At 32.3% G+C, this 12949-nt stretch overlaps 1 protein-coding gene across 1 annotated transcript; it reads right to left on the bottom strand.

Moving 5' to 3' along the window:
• Window positions 1-5807: 5807 nt before the first annotated feature.
• Window positions 5808-6483, bottom strand: LOC112521310 (14 kDa proline-rich protein DC2.15-like). Its single transcript, XM_025130087.1, has one exon. It carries the CDS (start codon window positions 6420-6422, stop codon window positions 6066-6068), a length of 357 nt encoding a protein of 118 aa, XP_024985855.1. The 5' UTR covers window positions 6423-6483; the 3' UTR covers window positions 5808-6065.
• Between the last annotated feature and the right edge of the window lie 6466 nt (window positions 6484-12949).

Consider the following 12949-nt stretch of genomic DNA (forward strand, 5'->3'; position numbering starts at 1 on the left):
TAAAAACATATATATTATTATATTCAAGTGTCATGTAAATGAAATGATTAGTAAAATTTAAAATTTAGGAAAAATATAAAATATAAAAATAAAAAAGAACTCTAAAATTCTAACAAAAGTCGAAAAAGAATGTAACATTAATCTTCTTGTATTAATCTAGAAGAAAAAGAACAATTGAAAAAGAGCATATTGAAGTTTGTTGAGATTATATCATATATTTTTTGATACATATATTCAAAATTCAATTATCGAACCGTTGTAGCCATTAAAACTCTATGCTGTCAAGAACAAATCCAAAATTTCATTGAAAAAACATAAGAAAAATATAGAAAAAAAAAACTCTAAAATCCCAACAAAAGTCAAGAATAATACTTAAATTAGTATTCTCAGAGTAAACCCGAAAATTGATTTTATTGAATAATAAAGTTTATAAAATGAAAGAACAAATCAATTGATGAACAGAGAAAATAAAAGATTACCTGAAAAAATAAATTGTTGAATAAAAAAGGTTTGAAAAATGAATACATCAAGTGATAGAGAGGAAAAATAATACCTAAATTAGTACTATGGTAGTAAACCTGAATTTTTCATCTCTATATTTAAAACATTAAATTTATCAGGATAATGTTGTTTTGGTAATTTTAAAAAGTTTAACCTTCAACATTTTCATTTTTATTCTTGGATAAAACAACCTTATCCTGATGAATTTCATATTTTAAATATATGAATGAAAAAGTTTTTTTTACATATATTAAATATTTTAAAAATAAAAAAATCTAAGAAAAAAATATGGGTTTATAATGTTTAGAGGATAACACTTCATTATGTTTGGTTTCTTTTTTAAGAATTAAAAATATTAGAAAATAATTTTCAAGCTCAATGTTAAAGAAGAAGAAAAAATCACAATAGACTGATCAACATCAACAAAAACCCATATCATATTTGTTTTCTTGAATGATGCCTCAAATCAAAAAAAAAAAACAAAAAAACAAATCACATCCACAACAACTGAATAAAGAAGAAGAACTGAGAGATTAAGAGAGATTATTATGCTAAACAATGTTACCTTATTTCATCAAAGATTCATGTCACTTTATCCAAAAAAAAATCATATCCCTACATAATTCCAACTTTAGTGTAAATTCTCCAACTAAAAGACGAAATATTATACTTACATAAGCACAAACTCATACCATGATTTGATTTATTGAATGACGCCTCAAATCAACAAAAATTCAAATCGCCTCCACAAAATTATAACTGAATAGTGAGAAAGAATTGAGAGATTAATAGAGAGATTCATATGCTTGCATAATTCTAATTTTAGTGTGAATGTCTCCAATTAAAAGACAAAAATAATATACTTATATTAACAAAAACCCATATCATATTTCTCTTCTTGAATGACGTCTCAAATAAACAAAAATACAAATCATCTCCAAAAAAACTGAATAGAGAGGAAGAATTGAGAGATTAAGAGAGATATTATGCTTAAACAATGTTAAATTGTTTCTTCCATGATTCATATGCCACTTTATTCACACACAAAAAAATCCATATGCCTACATAATTCCAACTATAATGTGAATATCTTCGACTAAAAAAAGAAATATTATACTTACATAAGCAAAAACTCATACCATGATTTGTCTTATTGAATGACACCTCAAATAAACAAAAATGCAAATCGCATTCACAAATTTATAACTGAATAGAGAGGAAAAATTGAGAGATTACTAGAGAGATTATCATAGAGGTGTACCACAAAATTATACATGAATAGAGAGGAAGAATTGAGAGATTATCATAAAGGTGTACCACAAAATTATCAATGAATAGAGAAGAAAAATTGAGAGATTAATAGAAAGATTATTATAGAGGTATACTATCAAAAGAAGATGAACATTTATAACCAAATAGAAAGAAATAATGAGAGTTAAAGGAGAAATTATTAGATGGAACATGAATAGGTTGAAACAACCTAATTAAATGATCTTAAATGTGAATATCAAATATCAAAAAAAATATTGAGGTAGGAAAAACTTGAGAAAAAGAGAAAAAAGATAAAGTGTTTTCTTATTTTGAGAAGAGGCCACATCATTGCATGTGGTTTATTCTTTAATATATATAGATTGGATCAAAACGTTTCGGTCAAACTACACTTGCTAACTAACTAGGGGAGGAGATATGGGAAGGGATGGAGTTTTGGGAAATTGTCCTCAATGTTTCTCTACAATACAAGCAATGAACAATTATAGAGGAAGAAGAAGATGAATTTACGTGGAAACTTTAAAATCAGAGAAAAATTACGGGTCTTTGAGAGAAAATCCACTATGTGAAAAATTGTTACAATCATACAGTTCTAATATCTTAAGCTTTTACCAATAATACCCACACTTTTAAAGATTTAACTCAAACCTTTCTAGTCTTCAAAACACGAGAACAAGAAAGAAAAAAAAATATTCATATTTTTTTTGACCATGTGAAACCTAAGCTTTCGATCCTTTTTTATAGGCATGAAAATCCTTTTCAGCATTCATTGCTCCACCGATATGAGACAAACGTCCGAACCTTTATTTTGTTTTAGCCAAACAATTTTCAACAAACTCCAACTACAAAATAAATGGATTTTACCCACAAATATTACCTAGGGAAATTTCCATTGGTAGAATCCGATGTTTTTCAAGAAAATATCCACGTAACAACTAGAAAATGTCTGGTTAATTCTATCATTGATTTGAATTACCTACAAACTTTTGTGACAATTTTGTGACGAATCACCTTTAGCTACGAATTTCCCAGGAAAAACTCCCCAGCTAAAAGTCTTTTGTTTAGTAGTGTCCATCTTGGCTAATATAAAAGAAAGTCTTTACTGCAACACCGACAACTGTTGTCTATACTAATAATCATAATTCTCAAATCAGAGAACTATCAAACTCCACCATAAAAGAGTATCACCACTTAGAATAATCCATTCTAAGAATTTTACCACGACACATGTCGAAGAACTTGCTGAAAATTTATGGTGCAACTTCCTCGTTTGGTTTACTCGGAAGTTCATCGGCCATCGACATCAATCCCACCACACACCTTGCATCCATGCCAAACCAATGCATGTATGTAAATATGTGGAAGCGCTAATCGAGACACATCCCTTTCCATGGTAAAGTGTACATACCATGAGGATGTATTCTCCCATATCTTAAAGAAACTCATTGTTTCCCATGAGAATCGAGACATCATTAGCATCTAAATTGGAGTCTTTTACTGAACCCACTCCAGTTAGAGAATTGCTAGAATGTCCACACTTTCCGGCATGTTAGATTCTCCTCGATGTTCTTCTTCTTCCCTTGCCTGGTCACCAAAACCGTACCTTCTGGATAAAGTCAAATTGCTACCTTCCAATTTTTTCTTCTTGGATAGGAGTTTGCTAGTAATATCTACAAAACATCAGAAGAGGTTTCATGTGCTCAAAGGTTTCATGTGCCCAAACATCAGAAGAGGTTTCATGTGCTCAAAGGAAGATGGAAAAGATAATATGAGCCTCAATGTTTCATCTTCATTTTCTACCTCAACTCTGATAGCTACTAGTTCTGAAACAACATTGTTAAGAACACTTAGATGATCTAAATTTTTTATACCTCCATCCATATGTAAATTATGAAATTGTTCCTTAAGAAACAATCCATTTGAGACGTCTTTGCCCCGATATAATTGCTCAAGCTTCTCCCAAAGCTCCTTGGCCGTTAATATCCTATGCACGTTTGCAAGAACATTCTTTCCTAGACACAGATGAATAGTATTTGTCGCTCTCAAATCTAAATCATCCCATTCTTCCTTGTTTTTACTGGTACCGCTTGATTCAATGCTCGAAGTTGGTTTTCCCCTCAATGCCTTAGGTAACCCGGATTGAACCAAGACATCTTTGACTTGAACTTTCCATAAGCCAAAGTTGATCCTTCCATAAATTTCTCCTCATTGAACCTCATAGCACTTAAAAATTTTGATATCATATCAACGACTCAAAAAGGAATATTGTATACTAGAAGAGTACTGTAGCCTATGAGTAACACAACTAGGAAAAGTTTCCTATTATGCACGTACTCCTACCACACACAATTCTATCTCACACAAAGTAACCTAGAGAATTTCTTTTCTAATGTGGAAGGCCAGACAAAACCGCAACAACATAGCATATTAAGAACCCTCTAACGAAGACCTCCTCCAATACGACCAAGAGATAGTTCTTTTATGATGTGGAAGATTAGACAAAACTGGAATCACAAAGCATACTAAGAACCCTCAAACCAAGACCTCCTCCAACCTAGAGCTTTGATACCACTTGTTGGGAAAGTGGCATCAATGTTTCCCGATAACCCAAGCAATTAACAATTATAGAGAAAAAAAAAGGACGAATTTACGTGGAAACTCCAAAACCAGAGAATATCCACTATATGAGAAATTGTTATAATCACATAGTTCTAGTCTCTCAAACTCCCCCTAATAATACCCACATTCTCGTAGATTTAACTTACACCTTTCTACTCTTTAAAACAAGAGAACAAGAAAGAAAGATAAAATACTTAAAATGTATTTTATAGGGATGATTTGAAACCCAAGCTTTGGACCCCTTTTTATAGGCATGGAATCACCTTTTCACCTTTCATTGTTACCGATATGGGACAACCATTCGAACTTCTATTTTATTTTAGCCAAACAATTCTTAACAGGGGTTGAAGACGAGGATGGCGTCCGGTACAAGAACGGGTATGGAGGTTCCAAATCTACAAAATCAAGTCCTCAAAGGGCTACAACTTCGTCTCTGGACTAGAATGGTTTGTCCTTGTCGTCAAAGCTTCTTGCTCGGCCTTGTGCTACCCTTTCCTTATCAGCAAGTAAAATGATAAAAGAAATGAATAGTAGCGTCCTCGATATATACATAACAACATTGTTAAAAATATTATATACTTAAAAAAAGAAATTTAATGTTGAGGTTTTTCTATTTCTTTTATTATCATATAGTGGTAGATCATCCTCATCGAGAAACCAACATCCTTCCCGGATCTTCCGTTTCGACAAATGGATCTTTGGACTCTCCAAGAAACAACCGTCCCCATTGCCACAGACCACCTCTACATCTGCAAGAAAGCCCCATTGGAAAAGGATTGTTCCCTGCAATCACAAGACTGGAAACTTGTTGAACTAGATCTACAACGTAATGGGGATGCGCTACAAGAAACGGGGGATATAAGATGTCAATGAAGTTATGTTTCTAGAAGCTTGAAGCTGAAAGTCCAAATAGGGATGATAACGGACCACAAATAGCGACAAACTTCACTATTTAGTAATGACATGTATCACTTACAGAAAAATTTCAGAAAATTAATGCAAAATACTTATAAAAAACCTGTAATGTTATTTTAAAGGGAGGGTTTTTTGTCACTAATTCAACGGCCAACACCTCCATGCATAATGTTCCTTGTTTCCTTATCTTGTTCTTTGCTTCTCCAATATATAGATCTCGATCAGGTTGCCAATGTCATAACATGTTAACGTTGGTACTGTATGGTTTCCAATGTCATCAAACACGAATCGGTTTAATGGACTGTACGTATGTGGAGCATATCACGTTTGTCATGAGACGTATTATTGGAAGGAACAAGCTCCAATATTGAGATTTTGCTGATGTCGGAACTGTTACCAAATGTTGTTTGGTAAATATAACTTCCATTTAGTACAAGACTTTGTCAATATAATCTCTTTTTGCCGAAAAGAAAATGGAAGACAAAGGTGGGACTGATAACAAATCTCGAGAACTCAACATGCATCTTTATTCTTGAATTAGAATCAAACAATCCTAATCACATTAATTATATGTGATAGGATCCAAGGACCAAGCTTACAATGGAAAAAGGGAAGGTGGCGAACCTCTCACTTGAAATAAAAACATAAAAGGAAAAAACAAAGCATAGCACTCCAAATTAATCCCAAAGACACCAGAATCAAAGAAGAGATGACGAGAATGAAGAACAGAAAACACACTTGTAGAAACTGAAGTTATTTTTTCATGCACATTGGAAACCTGAAGGGACCTCTTTTCCACAATTGTTATACACCAAGTTAAACGAGGCCGATGCATCGAGGTTAGTACCCAAGAGATTAGCTTTAATGGCCTTGCATAGGCATGCTGCTGCCTCGAGATCAACAAGACCAAAGATGAGGTTGCAGCAAGGTATCGATGGTGGAGTTCCTACAACGATGCCACCCAGCAAGTTACTGAGGAAGCCGGCACACACACCAAACTTCAGACCGGTTGTAGGACAAGTTGCTTCTGCAGGCAATGTCTGTGAACTTACCAAAGTGAAGAAGAGGAGGTTGAGAGCGAGGAGAAAGGCCATAGTTCTCAAAGCACTTGAAGCCATTTTGGGATGTGAACTGAAAACTAGCTAGACTTTTGAAGTATCAACAAGCACTAGCTAGTTTTGTGGTGTGAAACTACCCAAGTGCCGAATGATATTTATAGATGAAGATGATCTATTCATCGTGAATAGTTTTTTCTTATTAATAATTTTCTAATCGAGAGGAATAAAAAATTATAATAGATATGCTATGAACGTGGGCTTCATTAATTTAGTTTATCTAAAATTGTGACAGGTAGTGCTACTTTATCCATGCAAAAACTGCATGCAAAAACTGACCTTAAGGAGTAGATTCAACAATGGAACCGGTCACTTATTGAAAGCTAGCCAATCTTTAAACTAAACGAGTCCAGAACAAAATAAGTTGATTAAAGATCAATTTCTACCTAGTTTTCTAGTTCAGCCTCTGATTAAATAAGCATAACTTTTCACCTCATTAGGGCTAAATTTAGTAAAGAACACTCCTACAATTATATATAGTTAAACATCTAAATTAAGGACTTATTTTAAAAAACGAGCCGATTATTACTAATTTTAAAATTGTAATTTTTCTAAAAACAAAAATAGATATATATTCCAGTAGTACGTATGTTCGGAAATTCGAAAAACTTCTTAAGCTTTAAAGGAGGTTTTCGGAAACTACATATCGGTGAGAGGTTTCTAATTAAAATCATTTAACTATTAGTTTTGCCAAGTCCAACGTTTAATCTATTTTAGATAGAAAATTAAGGTAGGGTTGTCTCACAAAGATTTGTAGTATGTATCCCATAGATTACAAAAGCATATTATACAAATGTATTTTGATAAACAATTGAACGATTTTTTGTGATTTTTATAATTCATTATGAAACAGTGGATTATGATGATTTTTATAATTCACTACAAAACATTGCACTTTTTTTGATGGAATTTATTGCCGGAAAATACTATTTTCGGTGGATTTTTGATGGATTTAACCGTTTTCGACAGATTTAAGCTGCTGAAAATATCAGCCACGGAAATTTCTTTTAAACGTTTTCTACTTTCTTGACCTAATTAATTAAATTAATAATTAAGATTAAATTATCATCAGTAGTTTAATTAATTTTTTTCAAAAATTTATTTATTTTTAAAATTAAATTACCGGCAGAAAATGCGCCATTAATTAATCCGTTGGAAATTTAATTATTTAAATAATTATTTTCAGGAATTATTTATTTTAAAATCATATTATCAGGGGATTTATCCGTCATTGATATGTCGGTAATTCTGAATTTTTTATTAAAAAAATGATTGAAAATACTTTAAAAGCAAATAACATTATAAATAACTAAACATGCAAAATTATAAAAATATCCACATTCAAATAAAAAAGTTCAAAACTAAGATATCAAAGAAAATTTATTGATTTGGCTAGGATGAGAGGGGTATTGTATGTGCATATCTGTGCGGTAAATGCCTTAAGTTCGGTCTTCAAACCAATTCCATGGCATCAAGTCCAAATCATGACATTTCTCAAATTTTATAAAACAAAATATCAATTCATTAGTTAAAATATACTACTAGCAACAATGAGAGTTATAGGAACGAAACAAAAATTGAAATAACAGATAATGATATACAAACAATATAACAATCATATCCTTTTCGTCTTCTCGTAAATTAATTTGCTTTTCGTATGTTTCTCCTCCTCTACAACTACAATCATCAAAGATAATTTGTTTTATAACACTTTCAAACCCTAATACGAATTAACACTAAAAAATTGTCAAACGAGAGTTACATATATAAATATATAGTTAAGCCATCATACTAATTATGGTAACATAAATAATTTATATAATGAAATCCTTCAACATATATAAACACTTGTCACCAACGTTTCACATGTAGAAAAAGTTGCACAAAACTTTTAAAATTTAAAAGTTTTAATGATACTGAAATAATCAATAGGAAACCTGAAAGGTTTGGGGCAGATAAATTATCACATTCAACAAATTATATTTATCAATCAAACATGTTAAAGGTTCACTACTAGAAAAGGGGCATCGGCAACGACATTCAGAGATGGCTCTAATCGATCCCTCATTACTTAGCGATGGATACATGGAATCCGTCGCTAATCCCTCGTTAATTAGTGACAAATTAGCGACAAATTTATTTATTTTTCGTGTTTTCTCATTTATATGTGTTATATGTACGCATGTGTATATGTATATGTTATATGTATACATGTGTATGTGTTATAACATCTGTCGGTTCGTGTTATATATATGTATACATGATGTGTAAGTGTGTTGGTAACTAACGGCAATTGTTTGTTTCTATGTATTTATTGTTGTATATATATGTTTGTGTGTTGTATATATGTTTATATGCATGTGTATATGTGAAAATATTGATAATATGTCTGTTGTTTGGTAACCGCATATGATGTGTGTATGTGTTATATACACACACACGTATATATATATATATATATATATATATATATATATATATATATATATATATATATAGGGGCCCATTCAAGGGAGAACTGATTAGTTTGTGGTAACTGTGAGAACCAATCTTAACCACAAATCAACGGATAAATAAGGAAATTAGTAATTATGATATTTTAAGTTAAAATTATAATTAGAGGGCATTTTAGGTATTTTTAAAAAACTCATCTCTCCTCTCTCCAATCTCCGGCCTCCGGCCAACATTATTCTGTTAGGTACCAATTAATCACAAAGATACACAATGTGATACTCATTGTGATATACTGTGATACCATTGTGATACCAACTCAAATCATAAAAACATGTGATACACCTTGATAAAACAAGCAAAAATAATGAAACCGAACATTGTGATACACTGTGATACACTATGTTACACTGTGATCATACTCTCGAGTGTTGAAGGATAGATCGCATCTGCCTTTGGATCGTCAAAGATGATGAGACACCCAACGCCCTGATCCAGGGTTCCAGCAAACTTCTTGTTCAATATCATATGAGACAGTTTCTTCACCATGATTTTGCATAGCAGCATATATTTGAGACTGTAAACTGCTCTGGGATCATCAAGAGCATTGAATGCTTCAAATGCTTCAAAGAAGTAACTGTAGGCAGTTTTATAATCTTTCTCCTCGGCATGGAGAATTCCATTCTGTAAATCTATGGTATCTTGTTGAGCAGGAGATTGGAGTTGAGGGAGGCGGAAGTGAGAGGGCGGCGTTACAAATCAATCCACCGCCAACCGAATTTCGATTAGCGCCGCCGACGACGAAGAATGGTGTCAGACTTTTTATCTTCTTCAATCTCCGGTGGGAGTGAGAGGGCGGCGTTACAAATCGTCGGCCGGCTTGATGAAGAAGAAGAAGCAACAATAGAAAAAGAGGGTTAGTCGATGAAAGAAGGAAGAACAATAGGGTTAGGGTTTTATTATTATAAACATTACCATTTTACCCTTTATGTTATTTTAGGATATAACATTAATTATTTAAATGATTGGCTCACATTGATTCTCATAGTTACCATTTTACCCTTTATGTTATATATATGTATGTATGTATGTATGTATGTATGTATGTATGTATGTGTATATGTGAATGTATTGTTAATAATGTGTGTTTTGTTTGTTAAGCGCATACAAATAATTAATAAATCATCATTGGTGTTATTGGACATTTATAAGTAATAAAAAGTCTTATTAGGCTATAATGGATCTTAGTAGGTCTTATTGAGTCATAGTAGGTCTTAGCGGTCATATCGAGCCCAATAGACAACATATGCATATATGCAGTACACTTGCATACAAACATGTAATAAGTCACAACTTATGTTACTGGGCTTTAATGAATCTTAGTTGAAGTTAATGAATCTTCTAATTATTCCCATAGCATTTGATCAAGTAATTTCAAATCGTTTCACATACTCATCAAAACTACATGTTTGAGTGCTTCAAATCGTTTCCCGAAGATTTCAAATCGATTGGTGAACACATTTCTAGTGTTTAAAATCAATCACTACAATTGAAGTGCCCCATGCACATTCAAAGAATATTGCTTCAATTAGCTAGTATTTCAATTTAATAAATTGCTATAGTTTTGAAATTTCTTGGCCGTTTTTACATTCCCAACACATGTGCCCACTGCTTCAATTCAATTCACACACTTATTTACATAAAGGCAACGATGACGACTGATAGGTGGGTTTACTCCCCCTTAAATCCAACTGTAAGCGTATAGGTCGAATCAAGTAATATGTACGGTAAGTACGAGTATCGAACCAGAGAAAGTAGGGACTAAGTAACACAATGACCATAACTACTATTAATCGGATGGTCTGAATTGAATGATTGATTAAGTTAAATATTGGCAATCCTTATGAATATTTATAAGATTAACAGGAAAATAAAGATTGAACTATTTCTACGGAAGAAGTAATTGGGAGCTGGAATCCTAATGGGTTTCGACATAGAACACTTTGAATTATAGATTTAACAAATTAGACAATCAATGAACACACAATCACCCTCGTATCCGCTATTCTTTCTTAAGTTATAACAGGTTTATCTATGAAAAGGTATGTATTATCTCTCGATCTCAACATACAGATTCTAAGATATATTCAAGCAAGATTGTCGACTTATTACTAAGGCTTAATTGGTATATACCTATCCAATATCTTTTCTAATTCTAATCTCAACTCACTTTTCTCAAAGACGATTCCAGATAACAGGTCTGTGAAATAATATATTCTGTTAAAGAGAGTTCTTTCTATCAAAGAAAATCATACCGACGGTTGATTGATTTCTCTATGAAAAAGACGAATCGGAGTGCCAAACACTATTGATGAACCAATCAAATAAATCTTGACAGTTGATTAGGCTAATAACAGTATTAAGAACAAACCATATGTTTCATTAAATTGAAAACCTTGATAGAAATACAATCTTTATGTGCTCATATCTTTAATAACCCAAAATTCATTCAACACCCAACATATCATGGTTAGTTCATATTGGGGTTTGTAGAAAATAAAACATTCAAGAAGGAAATCATGGTTATAGACATCGCTTTTCTACTATGGATCTAAAAGTATGTTAAAACTCCTTGATGTGCTGAATCTCTACGCACAAATATGGATAACTAGCAACGACCTTCAATCCCTTGGTGTTTCTCCACTTTTCTTCCTCTCAAAATCCATGTAAAACCCTTAAAAATTGCCTCCTTAGAGCCCTAATTCGACATAAGTACAACCTCCCTTTTCTATGGCTGAAAACAGCTTAAAAGACGAAACAGACGACAATGCAACCCCCATGCGGGTAGACTCGCATGAAAGTCACCCGGGTCACTTTTTGGCCATGATGCTTTAACAGAATCGCATTTCACACGCTTTCTTCCTTGTTTAGACTTCACTCAATAACTTCTTCAGCCTTAAACAGGTTTTTGACTTGGGCTTTCACCAGGATTGCCCCAATGACTTGGGCTTCTCGATTCTCTTCAAATATAGCTTCGATTTTTTCGATTCCTTCTATTGTTTTGTAAAATTGATTTCTGTCTAAACTTGCAATAAATCGTTAGAATGACGTTGTTTACTTGGAAGTCGAGCAATTTCACACGGAAATTGGTGCTAGAATAATGCCAAACTGCTTCAATTCAATTCATACACTTATTTACACAGAGGAAACAATGAAGGCCGAATCCGTAGTTGAAAGTCAAATACCTAGGAAATCTGTCGTAAGCAAGTCGTAGCTAATCAGGTGGTAGCAAATATATTATGCTACGGGTTTAGGGACAAAAATTTAATATACAAAAGAGTCCGTAGCAAATCCATCACGAAAAGGTGGTATACATGTTTTATTATTTCCCTTTTCAAGTAAAGATCCACCAAAAATGATGAATTTGTTAATGGCCGAGTTTTTTAGTAGTGTTTTACACGTATTAATTACCTATTTTGGTTTTGATCAATTCACACAAGTGATGTTAGGTATTTTTGTTTTTTGGTGGATATGATCGAAATACCTATCTATTGCCTATTTTCGTAAAGACTAGAACCGGTGAACAATACTACGATTGTTTTTTATGTCAAAACGATCGATTAGCAATCGTCCTAATAAAATGCTTAATAGGACATCTATTTGTAGGAACGAACAAACAATCAATGTATTTAAAAAGTGTTACAATAGGTTTATAAGACACTTTTTGGTGTCGTAACTAGTTTTTAGAATGTTTTTTAAAATAAGTGTCGTATTAGTTATTTTCTATATCAGCGTTTAAAAATGTGTATTGTCCTAAAACAAGATAGATTTGTATAACATCTTTCAAAATTGTCCTATAAAATAGTTAATATGATAATTTGTTTTAAAAGTGTTCTAAAAATTATTAAAACGCTAAATGTCCTATAAACCTATTAATATTTTTAATACTAGAAGCGTACTCGCGCAATGCAGCGAGATATATCGTGTTTTTAATATTTCATTTTATTCTTTATCTCAGTCGATGTTATAATATGGCTTTATGTGATTTTGAGAAAACGATGATGTTTTTATTATTGAAT

This window comes from Cynara cardunculus (genome assembly GCF_001531365.2).
Source record: "Cynara cardunculus var. scolymus isolate 2C chromosome LG 11, CcrdV1, whole genome shotgun sequence".
NCBI lineage: Eukaryota > Viridiplantae > Streptophyta > Magnoliopsida > Asterales > Asteraceae > Cynara > Cynara cardunculus.

Coding starts and splice junctions, on each gene's coding strand:
- LOC112521310 (XM_025130087.1), bottom strand. CDS start 6,422: ATGGCTTCAAGTGCTTTGAGAACTATGGCCTTTCTCCTCGCTCTCAAC.